We start from the raw sequence: 26,998 nt of genomic DNA, 5'->3' as shown, positions 1-26,998 counted from the left end.
CTTTCTCTCCGTCTTTGTCAGTCGATGGCTTGATGGCATCTCTAGCAGGTGTCGCTTTGAAAATACTATTTCGCGTTTCCACTTGATTCGAAAGTAAAAAGAAAGAAGCGGCCTTTCGCGAAATCGTTTCCGTCTACTCGCGCGCTCGTTTCCGCGTGCGAATGTATCGCCTTCGAGTTTGCAACGGAAATCGATCCGCCATTCTTTTCCTCTTGCAACGCGTTCCCAGCAAAAAGCTCTTTTTTAATCCTCTTCGTAATTTTACCTACCTTTCCGAAATATTTTTGACCATTCTTTTCTAGGATAATCGCGTTACCATTGTATCATCCCTGTGTCGTGCGTTTCTCTCGAGTTTCGTTTGTTTTCAAACGAGAGAAAATGCATTTTACCTTGGTCCGCGGCGGTGCAACGATGCGTCGGACAACGATGAAGTCGTCGTCAAAGCGTTATCGAGCTTCCACCCAATAACGTCGGTATACTGGATGCTGCGAGCGAGAGAGACGGAGATGCGGTTAAATGCACGCTCGCGCATGTGCACGAGCGATCAAACCCCTTATCTGCCGTCGATGACTAGATGTACTTAACGGCTTCCATTCTTTCCTAAGGATAATAACAAATATGAAAATAAAGAAAAACAGGTCTATTAAATTATCACCTTTTATTTTTTAATTTTTGTCTATGATCGTACAATTTCTTAACTTTAAGCGTGGAAGAAAGTATCATTCGTCATTTCTATTCGATTTGATACTCTATTCAACGTTTCTGCTTGCGTCACGCATGACTCTGTGACAAGTTCACATAATATATATTACGTATGCATCGTGCACCTTTGATACAAAGAGTCGAGGGTATCGTGCGATTAGCATTAGGACGATGACGGTTCTCAGCGATGCGATGGTGGTAGTGCATCGCGTGTCTATGTAAATACACGGCCGAGACGGCGCTTGACGAGGTTTGCACCGGTGCCACCGGTTGCCACTTTGCGGTGGAGAGCGTTCTACCGTCGACGTAGATGCTACCACAGAGAGAATACGAGAGAAAAGGGACCAGAGAGAGAAAGGGAAAGAGAAAGAGTGCGCACGCGCGCATCGACGTTAACGTTATATCGTTTGTGTGCGCACATACGTATATACATATACTTATATAGGTATATTTACACACGGGCATGTACAGGGTGTTCGCGTTAATATTTCAGGTATTTTGGAAGCGTGACAAATTTATGCGACCGTTGCGCATTGTTTTATTTCGCGGATACGTTAAGTTACGTCGTCAAAATGAAAAGCAGAAGCGACGGATGTTGCGAATCGTGAATTTTGGATAGACCGAAGAAAAGCTCGATCACCGTGTAGAGCGGTAAAGTCAGGATGAGGGGTTGCAACCCCTCGCAAAGCCTCTATCGGGGCGCCATGTGGCGACGAGCGTCGGCGAGCGAGGACGAGTCGAGCCGAAGCGGTGGGGGTAGAGCTCTCTTTTCCGCGCGGGACACCCTCGCGCTCGAGGATAATCAAAGCTCAGTCGCAAGCCGAACATCGTGCCGCGTATACGTGTGCCTTTTGCCTATATATATATATATATACATACATATATATATATATCTCATATATATGTATCTCCCTCTCTTTCTCTCTTTCGATCTCTCTTACTTTCTACGTATACGTACGTATGTATAGAAATATCGAAGAAAGTAAAAGAAAGACGCAAAACTTGCAAGAAACCCACGCCGGACGGAGATCTTTTCTCTTTTCTTCGTTTGATTCTTTTTTACTCTCTCTCTCTCTCTAATTTTTATTTCTTTTTGTGAACGTGCATTCTGTGTATCCTTCTTGTGTGTTGCGCGCCCGCGCAAACTGTCTATCCATTTCTTTTCTCTTTCTCTTTCTCTCTCTCTCTCTTTCTCTTTTCCTCTCTCTTTTTCTCTTTTTATCTGTCTCTCGGTGTGTGTCTGGAATTTCATCGGCGACGTCAGCACGCCTTCGCTCGCTTCGATACCCCGAGCTGCTCAGAGTAAACGGAGATAGAGAGTTTCGAAGAAAGGTGCTTCTCCTGAATAACGCCGAGGAAAGTTTCGTCATGAGGTGATCAAACTTCCATGGATCTTCTTGTTTTTTATGCGTCGCTAACGAAGAACAAAACGCGTCTGCCCGTCGGAACTTTTTTAATCGTATGGAAAGTTAGCTACGACTCGAAACCTTGTCGGGCATCGTATAACGGAGAAGATTAATCGATTATATATCCGTATCTGTATTTTTACGCATTATACAAGCTCCATCGATAGTAGGATTAATCGTTTTTATTAGCGACACCTAGTTAAAACGTGACAGCTCTGTATTCGATCGTACGTAGATGTAGGATGAGAAGCAATGATTCCGTTTGACACGGGACCTTCCGTTTGTTCGCGCGTGTACGTACGCGCATAAAGAAGCAGCGTTAGAGCCGCAATCGAATTGATCAATTCGGTCGATCTTAATTGGTGCGATCTCCCGATCGTGTTACTTTGTACGATTCCATTCGATCGAGAAGAAGGGGAGGAATAAGACGAACGGAGTTGAAATTTTCGGCAGATCGTTTTGTCTTTCGGTTAGTGCCGGTGGAAATTGAAGAGCATCGTCGGGGCGCATATGCCGAGATCGATAACGTCAAAGGGCAGAACGTGGGAAATGCGCTCTCCCGTACTTCGGTTCTAGATATTTACTCTCTCTCCCTCTCTCTCTCTCTCTCTCTCTTTTTCTACCCTATTATCAGTTTCCTCTCGAAAAACGCGTTCTTCTTGACGTTCGTCTAGTGTTTGTGTTGACATCGCTGTGAGATAGTGTATCGACTCCTTGCACCGCTCGAAAAGCCGCCGCCGCCGCCGCCGCCGCCGCCGCTGATACGCCGTTGCTGCCTTGCGCAATTCATTGAAATTCCTTAAAGACCAAAATTAAATAAACGGTTTCGCAAAGCCTGTCGGATTAAAGATACGCGTGCGTATATGGGTAAAAAAGGAGCTTTGCAACTTTTTATTTATATAAGAAAGGAATCGTTTAACCGTTGTTCGTTGTTTTCCTTTTTGTTCGTTTATCGCTTGGAGGCATTTAAAGAAGCAATCTTTTTTTCTTATCGCGATATATAAACATTGCGATCGATGAGTTGTTTTCTCCGATTCAAACGATACAACGACTCGTAGACGTTGATCGTTAGGTTCATATAAACAAAATGTTTACGCGAGAAGGTAAAAGTTGGGAAAGATGAGCGGCTAAAAAAGTATGTAATATATCTCGTAGGGAGGCGGAGAGAGCCGCAGTTAACAGCGACCTTGCCGAAGATCGAGAATGGTATGCAGCGTGTACGCGGGTGGAGTCGTAATTCTGCTGGCAGCACGATCGTCTCTCAGGCTTGCGTCCATGCTACGTACATCGTGGATTCATCGTGGAACGTCAACGACCACCTAGCTGTAGTTATCGTCACACCTTCACGTATGTACAACGTACAACAACAAGTATTTCGTCTCTTGGAAAATAACGGAAGATTATTATTTCATTTTCGAGCGGGTAGAGAAAGGTAGAACGAAACTCGCGCGCGCGCGCGCGCGCGTCATTTGTTCTAGTCGGAATCGGACCTCCCTTACCACGTTTAGCCGTGCTTAGATTCTTTGTCATTTGGTTAGGCACCTTTCAAAGGAACAGAGTTCACAGCAAGAAGAGGCCAAAGATAGTTATTTCGAATTCAATCGGTGCTTCTCGTAGACCGAAGCTACGGAATGGACCGGACCAGATGTTGGCTAAATCCGTAACATCAAGCGAGTTCGCCTCTTGTCGTCCCGCAGACGACTCTACGTCCAAAGCATCTTCTCATCTTGTATCTTTTCTCTTTCTCTTTCCCTAGCTTTTTCAACTTTCTTGCGCATCCCTCCGATCTTATTTCGATTCATCGGCACAAGCTCTCTCTCTCCCTCTCTCTCCTTTCATCTTTTCCCAGCTAACTCGTGATTTTTTCATCTCGCGAGCAAGAAATGTCGGAATCTCTAACGATCGTTTGCATTTCATAAAGAATATTCCAATGAGTTTATTCAAATCTAATAAAAATAAGAAAAAAAAAACGCCTACGGCTGTAGTCGTTGAGAGACGGTTGAAAGATCGCACGCGTTGGCACTTGGGAAGAAATGCCTTCTCGGATAGCAGTATTTTGGTCTTCGAAGGATTTGCTACGTTCGCGACTCGGTTGTGTGTGCCAGAAGTCAATCTTTTTATTATTTCTAGACTAAGTAAGTCTTGTGCTTCTACTCGGCGCTGTCTACTACGTTTGCGATAGTGTTGGTGATAACGAAAATAGATCGAATTCAAAGTACGAAGGCAAAAATGGTTTATTTCTCCAATTGCTCGGGTGCATAATCATTTGGACGTGGATAGGTTAAAGAATAAAAAGGAAATGCGCGAAAATGTAATCGATAAACGTGAAAGAATAAAAGTAGGCGTGGACGAGCGCACGTTAGGTATTTTCTTAAGAGGCTTGCAGGAGCCGGTTAAGAAGAAACGAAAGAAATTCTGATTCGTGTAGCAATGGTGGAACGTCCGGCCGAACGAACGGCAGCCAATCGATTCCCGAGGCATGGCTCGACGAGAGCCCTGCTGGCAAAGTCCACGAGAGGGATTCCTGCAAATCGGCCTTTCGTGGAACCTATCCAAACGTTCCTGCCGGCGGCGACTGCTTTTGCTTTGTGCTGCTTCGTCGATTCGTCTCCCCGATGCTGATTTCTCATAGAGACACGTAGCACGCGCAGCCACGTATACGAGCGCAAGTTGGAGCACGCATCTTCGTTAAGAATCTCTCAACGAAATCTTTTCTCGCATGGAGCCTCCCTCTGTGTGTGTGTGTGTGTGTGTAATTTGAGCAAATAAGGCGTTAAACGGTGTCTCTAACGCGCACCGCGGTGTGTGTCATCTTTTTCCCTCTCTCTCTCTCTCTCTCTCTTTCTACTTCTCGATGCTTGACATTGCGAGAGTAAAGTCAAACTCGGAACGCGACATCGATTATTAAATCGAAGCAAACGCAGAGTATTCAAGAAGATTCTTTCTGGAAACATTCGTAATAATTCTTCTACATCTCGTATGTAGATATTTTCTAGCCAATTGATTAATTTATTATCTGACTCTCGTTGTGTGCTGTAGGAACGCGATCGCGATAATAAATAAAGAATAAGAAGTATAAGGGCTCGATTTTCCCTTATGTAATACCGACGTAACAGCGATAGGAATAGATGCGAGTTGTACGATACGATGGTACACAGTAATATTGGCATCGAGTGACGTCTTTCAGTGTTGCGTTTGACGTAGCTCGGAAAAGTACCTACTTGCTGCTTATGCACGCGTCTCGGAACGAGCTCGATCGATCGATATCCGTGATTGACTTATTGCCACGCTTCTGATCACCCTACCTAAATCACTTTAGTTATTTCCTATAGAAAATAACTAACGAAACATACTAATTTAAGTTGGAAAAGATTGAGATCTTGATCGATCTTCCATGATAAGGACCGCGAGAAACTTTGAAGTCTCTAGGACTTTTCTTTCCTTCTTTCTTTCATCGGGGAAGTACGAGTATTCGAAAATGTCGGATCGATCGAGATCCGCGAAACAATTAGTGGAAAGGTCTCGGAGGTTTCGTCGATGATCACAAAGAGGAAGAAAGAAAGAGAGATTGAAGTTGGAACCTGGGCTAGAAGAGAAGAGAAGAGAAGAGAAGAGAACAGAACAGAACAGAACAGAACAGATAGAACGAAGTAGAAAAAGAAGAGAGAAAAAAGGAACTCTTCGACTGCGTAGCTTTCTCATTATCGCGATTGTTCCGCGCTGTGTACCGGTCGACAATGGGCGACACAGTTTTTTCGTCATAGCCTGGCAAAAAGAAGGAAAAAAGAAGGGAAAAAGGAAAAAGAGAGTGTTCCTTCTAGCTCTCGCACTCTTCTCGCGCGCCGTACTCGTTCCCTTCCCTCCATCTTTTCCATCATCAACCTCCTCCATCATTTTTTTCCTTTCCTTTTTCCTCTCTCACGGCTAAAACGACTCTCCACGGAACGTCGATAGTAGGGCAACGACTTATGCGTTACTCTCTCTTCTTTCTAACGTGGTCCTTTGATCCACGTTGGTAAAGGGAAAAAAAGATGGACGGGGTAGAAGCAAACGATGTTTACCTCCCATGCGACAGGAGCCACCGAGCGCTAGGACATCAACCACCTTCCCTCGATACCACCCTCTCCCTTTCTTCTCCCTTCCGCCCTGACTTCTACGAGCTATTCGGATTTCGGTTCGTCGATTTTCCTTAATCCTAAAAGTTTCTTAAAAGCTAACGCGTTCTTCGCTTCGAACGGAAATTCGCGCTATTCTTTAGCTGGGAGTTTTATCGTGGAACTTTGAACAGACATTTTCGAGAGCCTAAATTCGCGCTGTCCGTTTCGACGTCATCTAACATCTCTACTTTATCCGGGCTTTTTCCGTTTGGACAAACGGTTGGCAAAGAGCGACAAACAAAAGGATACTTATCAACGACGGCTCTTTTATAACGACGATCCAATGAAATTTCCAAATAAACCAATCTTATCGGTTCTTTTTGGAGTTGTTTTTTTTTTCTTTTTTATACAAACATACGCGTGTTTCAGTCTATGAAAGCATCGCAACGATTTGAAGTTTCGATAACGGTTTGAATACGTTTACGAACATTCATTCTGTATTATCTAAATATTATTCTTATTATCTCGATTTCGGTAAATCTTGTTCGTTCTCTCTTCGAGCTCTGTGCTCCGTGCTCCGTTCCTCGCAATCAGTACAGATTAACTTTCAGACTGGATGTAATTTTCTCAACGGGCTCGTGGATGTTTCACGAGACAGACACACGAGTAGAAAAGAAAGATAATTTGCTCTCGGGGCATAGGAGTTTCCGTCGTGTTGCGGTGGCACACACGCACCCACACGTACTCGTCTCGAGACGATAGGGGACGGTATCGCGAAGCACGCTTTTATTCTACTTTTCCGTGCTTAAACACGGAGAACGGGGCTTAGAGAAAATCCTAACAGTCCACCGGGCCAAAGGAAATCCGTAAAGCGGGACGCGAATGAAACGGAGTAACCGTGAAAAGAAATGTTCGCGTTTAATGGAAAAGTGAATTTCCTCGGGCGCAACCTCGGGTGACAATAAAAAATGAATAAGCGAATTTTGCAGGGTGGGGAAGGAAAAAAGATATAATTGGGGTGTGGCTAAAATCACGCGAGTACGCCGATGAAACGAATCGCGGTGTTCGCCACGATAGTCGTAGGAAGATTATCGTCCTGCGATTACCACTTCCGACATGATAGAACAAAAACGTAATTTCGTAATTGCGAAGTAATTACCCGCGCTCTAATTGCAAGTTCCTTGCCTCCTACACGCGTGCATACCTACCTTATTCTACCGTATACGTCCTAGCATTCTCACGGAATAATTTTCGAAGAATTTCTTTGGAGGAAAACAAAGGGCCCCCCCGCGCGACGACGGTACGGCTCCGTTTTTTTCGAGAAGGTAATGAGAAAAGAAAATGTCAGGCGAAATATCAAATTGCCGCATCGTTATCGATCCTCTCCCGGAAGGTTTGCCGGCCACCATTCTTCGCGAGAAAAAATAACACCGAGCGTGCACCTGGTGCTTTTAAATGCCGTCATTAAGAGTAAGAAGCGTTCGCGACGTTTCCAGTTAGAGACCTGCTGCTGGTATTCATGGGATTAGTCGTTTGGCCCTGATTCAAATTACCCGCCGAGGACGAATTTGGCTTGGTCCGAGCGGCACGTTTGCGACCTTGCCTAGAGGAAAGATACTCTCTTTCTCTTTCTCTTTCTTTTACATCGGTTCTTCCGTTTGCATAGAAACTTCTCTAATGATTCGTTGCGGTATGTTTGCGGTAAAATGTTCGATCCGATATCAAGCATATGTATAACATCCAACTAAAAACACACGTATACACACGTAGACAAATCTATATGCATATAGATATATTTCGTGCTTCGACGATTCGTAGAGAATTCAATGCCTCGAATAGCCTCGCTTCGCTTCGAAATGAAACGTTTGAACGGCGTGCGCCTATCGCGTTTCATCGATCGAATTAGAAATAGAGAAATACGCGGATATTTGAAATGACGTCGGGGAGAAAAGGAAGCTCGGATAGTTTGGAATAGGGAGAAACCATTAGAATATCGACCATTTTGATCCTCGTAAAAAGTGTGCAAAGTTCACGGAGGTGGAAGTCGCGAAGGATGCAGGAGCAGCACGCTCGTATAGTCTAAGCTGGATAATGCGAGCACTCGCTCGAGAACTTTGACTCTGGGAGAAGCTCGTTGCAGGTAGTTTAAGTGAAAAGTTTGAAAAATATCGGCTCCCGAGTCGAGTTTGGTCTACTTTGTCGAAGAGACAACGATAAGTCGAGATGGGTGCTCTCGGCATCCACGGGACACCCTCGACACCTTACCCCTTACCTTAGATATTTTAATTAAAGGAAGGAAATTTATCATGAAAAAATATTCCGATCTAATCATTTTTCAAAAGATAAGAGAAGGGTACTCTTACGCGAGCAACCGTTCCGATCATTAATCAGTTTGCTGCGTCGCGTAAATTACGGCCACATCTCGACATTACGTTCTCTCCGTTACCTAGTTTACGCCGATACCTCCACGAGCTATGTCTTCTCCTAGAGTCTTTCCTATCCTACGAACCACGATGGAGCCGAGTAAATATTACTGAGCCCTAAAAGGCAAGCTTCCTATTTACGAGATACCGTCGATACCCGCGCGCTTCTCTTCTAAAAGGCTTCCCCGTTATTAGAACGAGACCAACGCCGACAATTTCTTCGACTATTTATTTACGAGCCTAGTCGATAAAGATTATCGAAAGATGTTTTAATCGATCTCAACTCGTTGTTCCTAATTTAACGTTCATTTTTTGCAAATTCGATACTTTTTTGTTCTACCTCGCGAACGATAGACGGTACGTCGTCGTCTATATTTGCTTCTTAATTGGCTACCGTCATCGTCACAATTTCAAAGCAAAAGAAACAGACGAAAGAATCTTTCTCGAAGCTCGTAAATCTTAATGTCTTATTTCAAGAAAGATTAATGTTCATCGAGAAACGGAGAGACGGACAAACTTGCAGATAAAAGTAGAGAGAATAGAATACCTGAAATGACAATATGTTAATTCTTCTATAAATATATAATAAATACTTGGGTAGCCAATTGCAAGCCACAATTATATTTCCGAAGCGAAGAATTATCGATAAATTTGTTTGCCTCGAATAGATCGACGAAGTATATTCAGGAAAATGTCAGACACCGTTGACTCTAAGAGTAAGAGAGGGGGGGACAGAAAAAGGAAGTGGAGGAAGTGTCGGTAGTCGTCGAAGAAAGGCGCTAATCGACATCTGATTTCCCATCTCGTTTCCTTCTTACTCTGCTTTATCCCGTCTCGCCCTTTCTCTCTCTCTCTCTCTCTCTCTCTTTTCTTCTTCAAAGCTCCCTACTGCCGAGCCCTTTAAATCTCCCGTGGCGAGAGATCCGCCAACGATGATTCAATTCTCTTCACCTCGGTCGTCTTGCGTAAAATCGATCGACTTTTAATTATGCTAACCACTGCTACACCGATTATCTTACGGTGTAAGTCATAAATATTATCGCGCTATTTACATACGGATTTAGCAGGTTTTACATAAAAGGAATATTTCTCATCTCTTCCATTCGGTTTAGTTTTTCTTTTGGGTACATTCTCATCCACTTGATTAAGTCGGTAAATTCGATGATCCGGGAGGAAGGAAGGGTTAGAAGAAAGGGCTAATACAATTTGAGGAGACAAAAGCAGAAGCGAAGGGACAAGCCTGGGAAATCCATTAAGCTTTCTGACTCGATCGTTCTTCCTGCAACAAGAACACGAGAGAGAAGGAGGGCAGAGACAGGAACGAGGTGGTGCCGCCTGCGGTACATGGACCATGACCAACGAACGTTCCGATCCACCCACGTGCTTCTTTCGTAATCTTCATTGTCGTTCATCGACGTTTAGTAAAAAGCACTTTCAGTTATTTATAACGACTTATTTTCTTTCCTTCCATTTAATCGCGTTCGTTCCGTTTCTTATTTGCATCTATCGGAACTCGTTGAGAAATGGCCGATACCGGATTTACAACTTCCCACTTACAATCAGTCTAGATAAAGAGAAAGCGAAACTGGTATTGGAATAATCAAAGATTAGACACTTTGGATAACCCGATTAAAGTATTTCCTCTGTGGAAATTTCATTCCGAGTCCTAACATTCTTTTCTTTCCTTTCACATTTGATTTCGAAAAACGAGTTAAGTAAATCTTCTTACGAGCTAACAGATTTAATCCAACGAAGATAAATGAGTCCAACTTTCTAGATCACCTATCTTATAAAAACAATCTAGGAATCTAGGAGTAATATAATAAGAACGCGACAAAAGTATATCGAACGCGTTCGATGTGAAAAGTTCAAGGGTTAAGTAATTAAAAAAAAGAGAAAAAAAAGTAGAGGAAAGAAAGCGTAAGTTAAGGACGCGAATCCCTTCGAATGGAAGGAGGAAAAAGGAAGAGAAAAAAAATGGAGAACTAACGTGGACCACTCGAGGACGCGCAACCTAGATTCGAAGTGGCGTCGCACGCGAACCGTAAAGCGAGTACCGCGAGCAAAAGTGTTCCAACATCCTTCTCCTTTCCGCCATTGATTTCCTTACACCCCTACCATTTTATTTATTTTTATTTCCGTTAAAAAGAACGATTTTAAAGTCGCCAAACGACTAGACTCATCGAATCGAATTATCGTTAGCATACCTTTTGTCGGGAATGTTCTATTTTCCCTATCGCATCGTCATCGAGATCTTCATTCAAAGGATAAACGGTGATGGATTAGGCGGTTATCCCATCGAGATTCCAGTATCATCGCTCATATCTCTTTCTTTTTCGTCAAATTCAAAACGACCAATGGCCGAAGGAGAACGATCGACTGACAATAGCCGGACGCCGAGTCGTTCATATTTTTCTTCCGCTCGTTATCGATCATTTACTTTTTTCTTTTTTACGTGTTAGACTTTTTGTTCTTACAGTCTAATGAACTTTTTGCAACGTCAATAATTGGAGCTTCATACGTTTATGGGTAAAAGAACTTGGCCTCTGTCTTATCTCGTTACGTAACGATTATGCAGGTATCCGCTCGTATTAGTTTCGCGCGACTTTTTCCTCCATCTTTTTCTAATACGGATGCTCGCGTCCGAACGTTCAATTTTCGACGTGGACGTAGTTTAACGCGTTGAATCTCGGCCAACCGGCCGGAAGTCGGCTTGGAAGGTTACCAAAAGAAACCTGGTGGGGAGGAATGGGGGATTAAACAGTAACCCTGGCGCCTGCGCAACCCCATTTAATATGACGACGAAGAAATAAAAATCAAAGGAAAAATTTCCGTCGGGAAGGAGCACTCCGTTGCCGCAAATTTACATGCCAACTTGTACATTATAACATATTATTTATTTCTATCTAGATCTCCGTGGTGTGTTGTGTAAGATTCAACGATTCGCGGCGTATCTACGAAGAGATTCAGAGTCAATGATATTTTCTATTCATTCATACGCGTACAAGATCTAAGAGTATGGCTGCTGCGGTTGCAAATATACTTACTTGGCTCTCTTCTATCAATTACAATGCTCGAAAGATATGTATGAACACACAGGTAGAGACACATTATTCGAATACGTTCCTACTATTATATTATTATCTAGACTTGCCGGTACTCGAGGACGGTGCTACACAACGGGGCTAGTATCTCTGCTCGTGGCCAGAAATGATACGGAACGGGAGAACTGCAAATGGCATTACCGTGCATCTTCTCTCTCTCCCTTTTCCTCAACAGTTAGAAACTTGGAAACTCTCGCACAATTCCATGTATAGTTTTGGAGAGAGAAAGAGAGAGAGAGCAAGAAAGGCAGAAAGATAAAAGATAAAAATATAGAATTTCTCGAAACGAACGAGGTCTTTGCGTAACGAAATTAGGTTGAACGGATCGTGTGCCTTTTTACCTCTCCCTTTCTTGTCATAGAAAATGATTCAAAGTAGAAGACGGACAGAGGGAGAGAGGTATTGTGCACGTGAAAATAACGTCGGTTTATGAAGAGCCCGGTAAATGGATAGTCTTGGAAAAGATGGATTATCCTCAATTAACCCAAATATGCGGGCTTCGAGTCCTCGATTTTTTTAACGACGTGCATGCGCTCGTGCGACAACGATTCGTTGGCCGAGCTGGTGCGGGACTATCGATTTCTCTCTCTCTCTCTCTCTCTCTGCCGATGTTAATTAGCCAGGTTCGAGTGTATTCGTCCTCCTTCTCCTCGCGAATACATCTCATTCGACTTCTCGTCAGTTAGTTAGGAAAGTTCGGGCCCAAACTCTGCCAAAGAGGACCTAACTAGTTTCCTCTCCTTCCTCTTATTCTCTCTTGTACGTAGTACATACATAAATAACTACGCGAATCTCCGAACGGACTTGGATTATCACGTACGATCGTCGATCAAATATTTAGACAACCGATGAGACAAAAGTCTGCAAGATTAAACGAAATCAAAAGAACGGGAATATGAAAAATGATTAATCATGCAGGAATAGGAGGGGGGGGGTAGAAAGATAGGGGGACGATTAAATACTTTCGTTGCGATCGAATACTTTTGTTCTTTTATTTTTCAAGAACAAAACATGGCTGAAAATCCAGGATAGACCACGGTTGATAGCGTACAACGATGAAGAGCCTTCTCGTATTTTCTCATTATCCTGTCCGATGATCTAAATCGCGATAGGAAAAAGAAATAGGAAAAATAACAAAAAAAAAGTAATCTGCCAATTTTCAACGTCACGTTTAAGCGTCCTAATGAAAACGATCCTACCTAACGTTGCTATTAGAACCCGCTATATATATATTTGTCTAGGCTGCATTGCACTAGGCTTGAACCATTACATCGTCTCTCTTTTTATCTACATAGCCGCTAAAAAGACGCGCTGGGGCACGATAATGATGCACAACGGCACGATATGTACCGAGACGAGCTTACACGTGTAACAAATCCACCTCTCTTTCTCTCGCTCTCTGTACGCTTGGGGCTTGTTAAAAGCTGCCTCGAAAGAAGTGGGAGTTAGAGAGAAAGAGTATGAGAGAGAGAGAGAGAGAGAGTGGGAGGGAGGACGAAGAGGGTAAAAGTGTCTGGTGGGAGTCCATTAACGAGTACCGTTTTCATACCTCTTCTATACTCTTTTCGTAGCCCTTCGCGACCATCTCGCTCGTTCAGCACCCATCTCTCTTATTTTCCGTTTCTCCTTTCCGTCGCCTCCTCCTTCTCTCTCCTCCTTCTCTCTCTCTCCTCTTCAAAGAGCATCCAACGGCACAATAGATCGTTCATTACCGATACCGACTGCCTGCGGGACGAAGTGCTACCCGAAAGCAGAAAGATAATAATGCGAGAAAGGTATACCAAAGAGATAGATACGGATAGAGATACCGAGCTCAGATGTGTCGGTGCGAGCCACGCGCGCACGTTTTGAATAACTTTGAAATTACGTTCCGCGGAAAAAATTGTTGCATACAAAACTTCCACGAGGATATTGCGTAAGAGGAGACTTCTTTTTTAGGTGCTGATCTATTTCCAAGATCAACTCTATTTTTACTTTATCCACAAGAATTCTTTAGGATTACGTTTTTCCTGTCTTTTTGGCGCTGGAATTATTTATTAATTATAAGATATAATCATTGACTTTTCTTTCTCGGCATATTCCAACTACAGCGTCAACCCTTCTCGCTTTCTTTCGTTCGCGTTGAGATTCGAATAACCGACACTGCAAACGTCTCCAAACGCGAAGACTTCAGCGTAGAGTCTTTGAGAATTAAGAGGCAAAAGTCGGTGTCTACGTGTGCGGTTAATTTCAAGTTTCTAACCTTTTGTTTCTTTCCGATATAATAGAAATTTCTCGAGAACAAGAAATTCAGTTCAGTTTCCTTTATAACAGTGGTATGTCTTACTTAACTATTTGCGCAGACTTTCTTAAAATTGATCGTCTTGTTTGCTCGGTGATAGAACTTTGTAACTTTAGGAAACGAATTTAAATACAATAGGGATGAATTCAACTTTGAAAACTTGTAATTAGATATAGTAGGTAATAGTATGGTTTTATTTCCAATTAAAATTATACATCTTATTGTTGTAAACGTAGTTTGCTCGACCAATCTTCTCTATAAGATCGAACAATATAGAGTCTTCTGCGAGGAGACGTTCGGGGTTAGAACCTGTTGAAAGTTTATACGATAAAGATATGCGATTGCGTAAAAAAAAAACCACAAGTAAGAAATTTCGAATGTCGATACTGAAAGTTTGACGCTTAATAGTACAGTTTGATCGAGCAATCGGGAGCATCGAAGTGTTTTCATCTATGATATTGTTTTACTCTTAGAGAACGTCGGTGTCCTCGAGAAGAAAGGGAAGTGACGGAGACTCGAGTAATCGGTCGCGACCACCTATGGCGGCCGCGAGTTTCCCACCAAATTTCACGAACGTCGGCGTCATAGAGAACTGGTGAGTGACGTCTCTTAAATGCCTTGTCGTTTCCTCGATATTTCCACCATTTCGGAAGCCTCTTATAAAAGCTCTCGGAGAAAGCCTCGGCTTTCGTACCGATCGGAAATTCTAACGTAAAACGTGAAGGCACTTTGGCACTTTATCAGTGTCGTCTTATTAGCGTTGATTATCATTTTTCCTTTTCTTTATTTTCTTTTTTGTCATTTTCTTCAGAATACACGTTTTATGCAATCTTAGACGTATACGTTTGCATAACATTCGAATACTTTTTCCAATCATCGTTTATAAAGTTTGAACGAATCTTTCGGATTCGTTTCAATTTCGACTCGGAAAAGAACGCGATACAGCAGCGTACGATTTTCGAGAAAAGAAAAAGAAAAAAGATCTAATGGCTCGCGAGATAGATTTTCTCTCCCACTCTCTTTCTCTCTCTCTTTATTTCTTTTCTTTTTTCTTGGAATACTTTCTTTCCTTTATTCGCGAACGTACAAGTTTCCGAGGTGCTTTCACGCTTGTAGTGCGTAAAATAAAGCGGTAGAGAGCTGTTATCGAAAGCTTCACTTGACATAGATACGTACGTAAAGCGTGTGTAGAAGTCCGTGTAGTGCATGCATGTCTATAGAAGTAGTATATAAGAGTATGTAGAATATCTGAAATATATCTTAACGACGAATGCCCGAGTACCTACCCGAGACGAGAGAGAAACTTGTAAGAACTTTGTTCGCGTACCTCGCGAAAATTTAACCTCGGGAATATCTGGAATACCGTAGACTTTTTATTAAACAATGCTTGGCAAAGAATAAACCTGGATAAAAGGGATCCATCCGTCCGATATGCACATAGTATTATATTTCTACTTTCAAACTTATCCATACAAAATATCACTACAATATTATCGTGGATAAATTCCACAAGCGCGGTATATTATCGACATTATATTTCACGAAGAGAACGAGAGGAGGAGAGCAACGAGAATACGATGAAAACTTTCTCTCTATTAGGATTTAATTATTTAGGTGAAAAATAAGAGATCCCTCTTCCTAAGCAAACGATCCCTCCGATTCCACCTGCTTAGGACAATAAGATTTGTTCTCATCTCTCTCTTTTTTCTTCTCTCCTTTAATTCGTTTTCGAGGTTTGCACAGGTTGAATCGAAGCAACGTGCTCACTTTGCGCGACTATCGATTTTGCGGGAAATATAATTGGTAACTTCTATGATGCTTCTGTTTAACAGGCTCGTTGCGAGAATGACGATTTTTAATTAGACACACTCGGTACTTAGAATCAACGTCCTAGAGTAAAGTGGATGGACAGGGGGTTGTTGTTCGGTATCGAAGAAACTCGTGACAGAGTGACGCGTTAAACTATTCATTAAAACTCGGATATTCCTGATTGCGAGGGTAATTAATAGAATGGAAGAACGAGAAATGTGCATCGTCGTCTCGATCGAATCCTACTCGAAAGGAAAAAAAAAAAACGATGCTTGCTCGCTCTCTCTCTCCTCCCGATCGAAACATCCCCCAGTTTACGTTATATTAGATGGACCATTCGGAATAACGCAGATTATTTAGCCTCCGCGAGTATTCTCTTCTTGGAATCGAACGATCGAATTCCTAACGAGCCGACAATATTCCGTCCATTTCTAAGCGATTCTAGTCTAGCACTTGGCTATCCGGTTTCACCAAATGCCGTAGAATAGTACAACGAACAGATTGCAACGTTTCGCTGGAGATCATGCAGTTGTTATCTCGCAATAGATTCCGCGTTCAAATAAACGAATTATTATTTATTATTACCTTTACCGAAGGGAGAGCGCATAATATAATCGATGATGCAAGAAGAAGGGTCCATTTTTTTCGTAGAGTTTCGCGAGAGGGTGTAGAGTCGACGGACAGTCCCCGCGTTGTTTAAATCAAACTCTGAAAAAAACTACGACGACGACGACGACGACGACGACAACGACAACAATAACGAAGAGAAGGAGGACTGGGATGGTCTTCTAACGGTCGCGACAATAAAGTGGCATAGACAATGTAGCATCGTTGCCAGGCACGAGCCATTCTGCCTAGATTCTTCTCCGACTACGTGCAGTAGCAACCAAAAGAGAAAGAGAGAGGAGATATAACTCCGAAGCGAGGATGAACGAGTGAGAAAGTAGGTCTCCTCTCTCTCTTGTAGTTTTGATTAAAGTTCTTTCAGGGGCAGAACGCCGTGATTTTACACACAGACACGTATATAAGCGTGTAAGTAAACGCACGAGTTACGCACACGCGCGTACCCTTTTTTCAGCCTTTTCCGTTGTTCTTCCCCAACTCTCTCTCTCTCTCTCTCTTTTTACGTTACAGGTAGAAGGGGGCAAAGAAAAAAAAAGGATCTAAAGAACGGCGTCTGCAATTAACTTCTTCTTTCTAGCGTAGCCGCTCTTTGTTCTCGCGAATCTTTGCCTTGCGAAGATTTCTCGAAGATCAATAAGAGAGAGAGAGAGGGGTAATAATCCAAAAGCTTTGTTAAGGAATGTGCGAGAGGTTAAGACGTTGAATAGAGTTGCAACACGAGTAAGAATAATTTTCTTTTCATTTACAATCTTCTCGTATTCCTTCGAAATTATTTTCTCATTCTTATTACTATTACTATTATTATTATTTTTGCCTGCATCGATCAAGCGATTATCTACGTATTTACACTTGCAAGACCACGAAATTATCGTCGAGTAAAGCAAACGTTATTCCTATCTCCGATATATTCTCACGATAATATCGCTTTGCCTTGATACGAGAGATCCAATATAACCGGAATATCAAATGATTCGCATTTAGATACCATTATGGTGGAGGATTACGTGTACGTTTATACCCAGTCAAGCTAGTCGATTTGTTTAATTATTATTATAATTTTATGTAATCGTAAGAAAAAGAACAGCTAGATTTTCTTACATTTTATTGCATTTAAACTGGATTTGACTACGGACGCGGTGCATATGATTGGGAAAAATGTAGTTTGAAGAAATAGCGTCGATCTCTCGTTGCTTTGGAAAATTCATCAAAATCGGATCGAAATTGTGGATCGAACGGTATTACGGTTTGAAGTTGGCATTAAACGGATACCGTAATGGAGCAATTAGGTGTAACGCTTTAATGTCATTGACATATGTATGCGCATTCGTATGCTTTGGCCATGGCTCTGATCGTTCCATTCATTTATCTCTCACTCTCTCTCTGGTGGTCTTCGACGCTGACAATGAGATTCCAAAGTTTCGTTAAAGAGGTGGGTATTAACGTGCCGACTCTAGAAGACGAAGAAGCTGACGACAGCTGCGCGACGAAATGCGGAATGAAGACAGGTGTGAGAGCAAAGACAACAACCACGATTTCATCCATAGGATGTCCCCAAAATAGGATACCCCGTTAAAATGCGATACCCCAGTTGCCTTTTCATATTTTGTTATCTTTATAGATTAAATTCGGCAAAGATAATAGTCGAACAATCCTACATGGCGGATGATATTATCGTGAATGATGAATAAATAGGAGAACGCGAACGATATCTGTATTAATCCCCGGAAATCTCCTTTTTGCTTTCGAAAGAGTTAACGATAATATCGATATTCTATAAATATTCGATCAAAAGATAGATATTGGAACAGTGGATGCATCTATTCCGAAATATCCTCAAATTCCATGAGATAGAGATTATTCGTTTGTTGAAAAGTATGTCACGTCGCAAGAAAAAAAGTATTGGAATAATTGTACGACACGGCGTATACGGAAGACGGGGGGATTCGCGTAAGGATAATCTCTTGAAACTGTCGTTGAGAAAGCCGCAGCGTGGTTTTGCTTCGTCGAATAAGCGAGCTCGGTTAAACGAGTTCGTCTCAAGATGATTCCCGATAGTTTTCGGTCTCTACGGCGTTGTTGGACAGCTCGCTAACGGGACACCCCCTTTTCCTATACGAAGTCACGTTCGACCCTTCCCTCCCTCTCTCTCCCATTCTCTCTCGCTCTCCATGGAAATCAGCTTCGATCGGTACCACGATGATCATCTTCCTTTTGCCTTGTTTCTCTCCCACCTGCTGCACGCTCCAACAAGACCTGTAGATTCCAACGTAATTACTCTAATGGTAGGATTAATGTAAACGACCGATTAGCGAGTTATATAGATTCGACAAAAAAGCAAACGTCATTTCTGGAGTTTCCAAATGAAAATAAAACGACGATTAGATTACTGGCAATTGATCGAAGAGTTCGCGGGGGATCCTCGGGATTCGAAAAAGTCTACCAAGATTTGTCGCATTTCCGTGATTAACGAAGAGGAACCAAAGATTAGAGGTGGGGAAAGGAAAGCGTTAGGCGCGTCAAATGCGCGTTCGTCCGGTGTGTGTTAATTCGTGCGCAACGATGCGTCCCACTTTCGCGAGAATCGACGACGTTTCTTCGCATATTTCTTTTATTTCGATCGATTTTCTAATCAGATCTAATCGCGCTTGCCCGAGTGGGAAGACTTTCACGGATCTCTTGTTTGATTTTTAGAAACGTTTACAACGAAAAGGAAGAAAAGTGAGGTCGAGAAACGTTGGAGCTATCGAATGTCGTCATCAGCTATAATTGTAAACTCGAAGGTAGGGCCACCCTTAGCGAGATATAGTTGGTGGTTTGCTTCCTTCTTCCTCTCCCTTGGACCGCCGCCGCCGACCCGACCGACTTTTCTCCGATTTCTTTTGTCAGAGTATTCGTGGGAGGCAACAATCGAAAAATCTTCGATCTGAGTGACCTCAGGGCTGTCGATACTGCTTCCGGTTTCCGATAAGAGTAACGAAGAGGGCCGCGTACTTTTATACTATCCATTTCTCTTTTTTTTTCCAGCAACATTTTCTCCCCTTTCCACTTGTTTTCTCTTTTCCATCGGTTCTCCTCCATTCGTTTCTCTTTCTTCTACTCGCAACCCCACCTCGAGCTCCTTAGAATCGATACGGTATCGAGCACGACAATGGGGCCAGAAACTCGATGGTACGACGAAGGACGAACTCTGCTAACGATCGCGTCGGACGATATCTCTGCCAGGATATACTTAGCTCGTTGACACAATCTCATGGCTGGAACGTTTATCGGTATATTTCCAAAGTAAAGACTTTCGATCCTTAAGGTAAGGGATCCGAGATATCCAAATGTTCTAACAACCCAACGAAATAATGTCGGACAAGCTAGGAAACGTGTTTATTTCTATACACGTGTCGCGAGTAAACGGTGGATAAAATTACGCAAAGCTGCGGGAAGGGATAAGCTTCGGCAAAACTGAGAGAGAGAGAAAGAGAGAGAGAGAGAGAAAAGGAAAATGCGATAAGAAGGAAAATCTTGCAAAGTCTCAACGAAGAAGGAGAAGGAAGGATGGAAGTTAAGTGAGTGTTCCGACAACGAAGGGTGAGGTCGAACGAGACTAAGGGTGAGAAGGGTGTGTAGTGGTAGTGGTAGTAGCAGGGGTAGCCAGTAGTAAAGACCGGCTCGTGTCTGGCACGCCGTACCACCCGGTGCAACTCGTCGTGACGAGAATACGTACTTACGTTCGCTACCAGCGAGAACCATTTTCGATCTCTTTCTCTCTCTCTCTCTTTCTCTCTCGTTCGAACGATCAACCAAGCGCCATTTTGCTATTTACAGCTTAGCATTTGCCTATTCAAACCTTTCTCTTTTCCGCGAGTTAAAGACTTTTCAAGATTGAATGTTAAATTATTGTTGTTAGTTAAAAAGCAAAGATTCGTTCGGGCATAATAGACTTCTGTGCGGACAATTCTTTCGCGTCACGTAGCTAGCTACCTGTTATTCGCGTATGCGATACGAGAGGAGAATGATAAAATGAATCTTTGTAAGTAAGAGGCCTTTCGGACTCGTAGTCTCGAGGTGAGAATGTTCCGAAGTGGTAGCTAGCTCGCGCTCGTTATTTCACAGTACTTACGACTTTCTCTCTCTCTCTCTCTCTCTCTCTCTATCCACGAGGGTGTGGGAGAGAGAGAGAGAGAACAGAGTTTACGCTCGGTAAGTCACGGAATTTATGGGATCGCAGAATTTATAGTTTCAATTTCCGTGATATTCAAACGGCGCTAGCTGCCACTGGCGATCGTTTAAAATTCGAACTTGACTGCCTATTAATCGTTCCTTCATTTTCGATATTCCAATGCGAGTTAATGCGCGAGAAGATAGTAAACGCGTAATTACCTTGTCTTCTAATTCGTATGACACGAGCGAACCGTTTGATGCAACATAGATATTTTTAATGCGCGCCCTTTACTTATCTTGCCGTTTGGAGCATTAAAGTAAAGTTCCATTTGGTGAAATTGCAAACGGCCGCTTTTGTCGACACAAAATCGTTACCGCGTTTGTTTCATTCTCTTCTCTCTCTCTCTCTCTTTCTCCTGTACGACCCGCAGCACTTGTTAAGAGCTCCCTCGGATGAGTTCCTTTGTAAAATAACCCAGATAGCTTTCACCGGAGCCGAGTTACACGGCGTAACGATCGCGGCCGAATGTGCGTGGCTGATGTAGTTGTGGCTTGCCAAGATCTATCTACCTACGTACGAAAACGTGAAAAGTGCAATGACTATGTGGAGCAGTAGAGCGCTAATTATTTATGCTCGCGATCCTCTTTCTTATCAAGAAATTCGACAAAACAGTTCGCTGCTCCTCGCCAAAGAGATAGACGAGGTAGACGCGAGGTAAATCGAGTTTGCGTAATAAAATTGTGCTACGACCACCGCTGCCACCATCCTCGTCATCTGCGTCCGTATGCATCGAGGAGTATACGCTATGCGTACAATGTGTATATCGAGAATAAAGGGAAACACGTGGCTGGAGGGTGAACGCGACGCGATTGCAGTCTCTAGGAGGACGGGGAAGCACGAGGAGTGCCGTCGAACGGGTCACCCTAGGTGTCTCATCTCTTTCTCTCTAGAATCCTCTTAAAGGGAGCTCGTATTGCAGATAGGAAACACCGCGAGTGAACGCTTCCTGTTTTTTGTTCCCGACGACTCGAGTGGAATTCGTTTCGCGCGCACAATTCTGCAATTTTTACATTCCACTCCGACGTTTTTCTTTCCCCGTTCGATCGACTTTTGCATATGTATGCGCTCCTATCGCGAAATAATCTTTAATCGGAATACGTAGGAGCACGCGATGACGTTGATTTCGAGCAAAGTCTAGTCCAGTTTTGTTCTCTTCTGCATATGGTCAGAACGCGCATACATAGCTGCGTATATTTACCGAATAGGGTCAACGCATTCACCTTGAGACGTTCCTCGCACGCTCGGAATCTGTCCGACGATTTGGAGGCTGGCCAGCTATTTCCGATCGTGACCTATCCTCCTATCGGATCCCCGTGTGGTCCAGAAGGGAAAAAAACAAGGAGGAAATGTTGGACGTTGATCTGCTAGCTTTACTAAGATCTTTAGATATATCTCTTTTAGCGAGAGAGATAATAATTCCGTCAAACTCCTTCTCCTACGAGCATATAAACCCACGAACCGTACACGTCTTACGGTTGCATAACTCATGGCGTCGACCCACGGTGCAACCAACACCGCGGCACTTTACCGGTTTCCCTGCGAACCCACGTATTACCTTTGCGCGAACACTTACTTATCTATATATGTACGTACGCGTGCTTCCCTTTTTTTCCCTTCACCGCAGTTTCCTCCAACGTCGAGAGAAACGAAGCGTCAACGTCTTCGCGCGTGTCGTGGTCGTCGTTGCGAAATCTTGCGCGGATAAATACACATATTTCATCATTTTTCCCTGTCACTTTTGTCCTTTCGTACGTAGAAAATTGATTAAAAACTATCCGTTAGGATGCGATTTCGCGAAGAGATCAAGAGGGAGATAGAGAAGATACCGCCGCCGTAGAGTCCGGTATAAATGACGCGATATTTAAACGCGACCACTTATACGCCATCATACATGTTGTATATACATATGAATATCTGTAATTAATTTGATTAAGCTTGCAAACAGCTTACCGACCGAAGGGACGCGTCATAATTTTGGCCAGTGCCGTCACTACGGATTATAGCTTATTTAACGATGCAGGGTCCTCTGTCGAAGGGCAGAGGTACTACGAATTGGTACACGTCGATCGCGTCGATATTTCCTATTATAATAAAACATATTCCGAAAGATATACGTTTGTTTCGTTCGTAGTTTTGATCGATCGTGTTTGTTCGCGTATCGAATTTAGCGGGTCGTTATTTGCATAGGCAAACGTCATGGTAGTAACATAGCATACGCGAAACCTTTCTACAACTTCAACGACGCTAGCTCCTAGCTTTTATTTCTTAAACAAATTTTCTTTGCTTCTCAAAGTTTGAAATAATTTATAGTTGCTTGCTTTTCGCACAGTTTCCAACGATAATGGCCATTTGTAGGTACCGTAAAAACGAGAACGAGAACGATATCGAGTGTAGGAAAATGTATTAAAAGTCGTAACAAACTTTCAGAAGAATTTGTTGGAGGAGGAAAAGGGAGAAAGAAAAAGAAAGAGAAAGGAGAAGGGCCGTTAGTACGCACGTCGGCCGTTGTGCGTTAGAGGGTGCGCTCACGTCATATTCATCCCCCCGCAGACTACCTAACCTAACTCGAGGCAGCCCATCCCCCGGTAAAAGTGTGTTAGCCAACGAGCAGTGTTCCCCCCTCCCTTGCAACAGCCGGCGCGGCGCCACTGCTGCCTAGTCGCCGAGGCAGGAGCTACCCCCACCACTCGAGCACCGGCACCCGGTGCGAGCACACAGTTGACGCATTTCGTTGAGAGAGAGATACGGAGACTCTGAGCGTTTTCTTATATTTTTCTTCCGTTCCAAGACTGTTTACCCTTTTATAAAAGCAACGCGATCTATCATAACTTTGTTTGCTCGATTTATTTCTCTCTCTTTTTCTCTCGCGAACGAGTATTTTTGTCTCGATCACTTTTTTGAATCGCAAGAATTTTCGCGCGTCATTTCCGCGCACGCGTAACACGACTGAAGAAGGAAACCGCAAGGATAGCAAGAAGAAGAAGAAGAAGAAGAATAAGAAGAAAATAGACGAGACGAGAAAGTTTCTGGGACTACGAGTGTGTGACTGTGCGTGCGTGGCTTCGTGTGAACAAAACACGAGGTATAGTAGTACGTGTGGCATCTGCCGTTTTTTTCTACCTCTCTTTCCTGCTCCGTTTGGTTTCGCGTGAGACTGGTTAGAGCGCTGCTCGCAGATCCCTTTCGTCCTTTGTCTCGCGCGATCGCGCGCCGGCCCTCGCTCTGTTTCGTTCCGCGCGTTACCACGCGAGGAGAGAGAAAAAGAACGAACAATTCTCGAGGATTCGTTTATTTCTTTTGATTTATTTTTCCCCGAGCAACTAACTGGCATCGTAGTGCTGCTTTGTGTTCTTTATACTGCGTGCTCCGAGACCTTGAACTTGCTGTGCCGAGTCTCGTCCTCGTAATCGGCATCGCGCGCGTCGTCGTCGTCGATTCGTTTCTTCCACGCGTCCTTGGATTCTCGCGTGCATCCATTGAAAGGAGGAGAGGGCTAGCTCGTGGGAAAACCTACACTATCAAAATATTAACGGGGCGACGTTAGATTTCTGTCCTGTGCATATTTGGAATAAACTGAAAGAAAGGGAGAGAAAGAGAAAGGCGAGCGGAAAGCGAGGAGCCTGGAAGCGAAGAATAGGATGTTTCCTTACACGACCTTTCCGGCAGTCGGGTAAGCTACGAAAAACTACAATCTCTTTCTTCCTCTTTCTTAATGGCTATCTCTCTCTCTCTCTTCCTCTCGCATTTTAAAATTTGAACGCGTTCCCTCGTAATTTGTCTTGTTCTCCTTTCCTCGATTTGTTTGTTTCTCTTCGTTCGTTCGTTGCGACGACTGCCGCGAGGACAGGAGAGAAAGCGAGAGAGAGCGTTGCTTTTCTACCTGCACGTTTCGTCCTCGTGCATCCTCTCCCTCCCTTTTCTCTCTCCTCTCTCCTCTCTCCCTCTCTCTCTTTCTCTCTTTCTCTGTTCCTCTGGCACTGCTACACATACCACCACGCTTTGTTTCCTTTCGTAGAACGACTCTCTCGAAAAAGGATATCGCTTGTCGGGTCTCTTCTTTCTCTCCCTTTTGCCTTGCCTATATTGTCTGCCGTTCCCTTTGCTTGTATGCGTGCTGTTGTGTAGAAAGGACTGTTTGCGCGTGTGTAGGTATGCACGTCGCGCACACGAGAGGTAGCCTGGACTTGGGAACGCGCGTCGAGGCTTTGTCTATCCCCTTCTGCGATCTTCTATCTTTCTCTTTCGTCCTAGGCTTCCCAGTTAGTTCGCCGCTCACCCTATTTCTCTTTCTCTCTCGCTCTCGCTCTCCGCTTTCGCTTTCTCTTCATTTCTGCCTTCTCGTCGCGTAGTTACCTCCCCTCCTGAACGCGAGCCGCACACATTTTCAAGAAATCACAACGACGACACCTATACGTATTACTATCGTCGTCTATTGCGAAGAAAACAAACCTCCACTTTTTCAAGTGTTCGACCATTTGAATTACGTGCTCGTCTAGCCGATGGAGTTTTGCGTTATCGTTAGTATCTGCTCTACAATCGATTTAATCACATTTGGAACGATCTTTATTTTGGCAAAACCTTTATTTCCTATATTAAAATATAACCTAAGGAAGATAATGAATCGTTCGTCTCTACGATCAACTCCTCTTGCATTTGTTGTTTCGTTTGGTTATTTTTTGTTCCCCGCATTCCTCATTTGGTCGTTATGACGACGAGCGTTATGCTGCGATTGGTCGAGGTAAAGGGGAGAATCCGCAGAAAAGACGAAGGGTGTCGCGGTTACGTTTCTTTCCCTCCTCGGCGATGGCCAACGTTCAACAACGTTCGAGGCACTCGTAGTCTTGACAACGCAAAAACAGATGGTATGCCCGGATGCATTCCATCTTTATTTGTTTTTATCTCTCCTAACTGGATTTTATATTTATTATCATGCAGACAGGTATATTTTTCTTTCAGCAATAATTGCTCGATTGCTTCTCGTACGTTACGATTTGACGGAAATGAAGTCCATCTGTCCGTTACACTTGCTGCCATTTATTTTCTTTTTCTCTCTCTCTCTCTCTCTCTCGTCGACGCGACGAGTGCACCAACACGGGAGATTATTTTTCTATCTTTCTTTTATTGCGAAAAATAGGCAGGGAATGTATATCATCGCGACACGAAGCACGCGCGTACAGACGTCTTTTGTTACGTCGACCGTGACTGCTTTTCCAAAGGATGCAAAAAGCCCGGAACAAAATGGCTGTGTGTAGTTTGTTTGAGAGGAAAATCTACTCTGGAAGAATTAGAGTAAAGTAAAGTAGTTTCGTCTGGACGGTTTTCCCCCCATCTTCTAAGCTACAATTATTTGACACAAGCAAGGAGAGAGAGTAAAAAATGAGCCGAAGCGTGCGATGAACTTTTGACTTCGCGGAAGGACGGATTTAAGGCGGGAAACTTGCAACTATCCCGCAGATATAATCTGTGCGCATACTTTGGAAACTTTGTCACGCGTTGCCTGGCATCGGCCTTGAAAGATTATTTTTGCTTTTTCACTCTACTACGGAGTACACGGAAGTATTCGAAGATGAAGACGGCTATTAAAGTCCATTAAGGGACTCTATTAAGAGCAAAGAGTAGAAGCTAAATTAGACTCGATCCGTCGACTCATTTGCATCGATGATAATTCAAGTGGCAATCTCCGATTATATCCGACGACGAGCAGCAGGAGCTACGATTTCGGTCGAAGGAAAATTTTTAGAGCAAAGTAGCCCGACACATTTCCATACGACTAAAATGAAAACGAGCTGCCGACGATTTTCGGAAAATTTGACTTGGTTACATTCGGTAAATAATTTCCAATGCGAATAATCGTCAGGGAGAGCGATTAAAGAGTATACGTATATCGTTGATAAGCCCCTCGTGCATGATAATCCCCGATAAAGTGGAACGCATGGCTCTCGAGTGCCGTCACGAGAGTGACATCCCACCGCAAAAGGCTAAACCGTGGATGTGTGTGTGTGTGCGTGCGCGTGTGTATGAGTGTGTACGAGTGTCCGTCCGTCAAATCTCGCGCGCTCGTTTAGCTTAATTAATTGCGGAAGGAATAATTGCAACTCTGTCATAACTCCCTTGATAATAATAATACTAGCAATAATTATCCGGGGATACTTTTTTACTTTGAACGATTCGTCGTAGCTTTGTTCATTTTACGGATGAAATTCGGACAGGCCAGGCATTTCTCTTTCTCTCGCAACTCCACCGAGACTTCTGGTGCTCGCCTCGGTTCTGTTGCAATAAATGTTCATCGGCTCCGATGAACGCCCTTTTGTTTTTTGCTGCAAAGCGCAGACCGCCGTA

General features: G+C 43.5%; 1 protein-coding gene across 16 annotated transcripts in view; it reads left to right on the top strand.

Annotated features, from left to right (window-relative positions):
* Positions 1–1,908: 1,908 nt before the first annotated feature.
* LOC122515420 (RNA-binding protein Musashi homolog 2) overlaps positions 1,909–26,998 on the top strand; it is a 51,402-nt gene continuing 26,312 nt past the window's right edge. For 6 of the 16 annotated variants that reach the window (XM_043632778.1, XM_043632776.1, XM_043632775.1 and 3 more), the window contains exons 1-2: positions 1,909–2,075; positions 3,264–3,455. Coding sequence is in view for 5 of the 16 variants with exons in the window: in XM_043632767.1 (XP_043488702.1) it covers positions 14,553–14,608 (56 nt within the window). In the remaining 11 variants the exon portion in view is untranslated. The other 10 variants (XM_043632771.1, XM_043632782.1, XM_043632780.1 and 7 more) reach the window with 8 other exon arrangements.

Source organism: Polistes fuscatus, unplaced genomic scaffold (genome assembly GCF_010416935.1).
Source record: "Polistes fuscatus isolate 324 unplaced genomic scaffold, CU_Pfus_HIC Scaffold18, whole genome shotgun sequence".
NCBI classification, from domain to species: domain Eukaryota; kingdom Metazoa; phylum Arthropoda; class Insecta; order Hymenoptera; family Vespidae; genus Polistes; species Polistes fuscatus.
The sequence above is the reverse complement of the archived record's forward strand: the minus strand, read 5'-3'. Positions and strand labels throughout refer to the sequence as shown.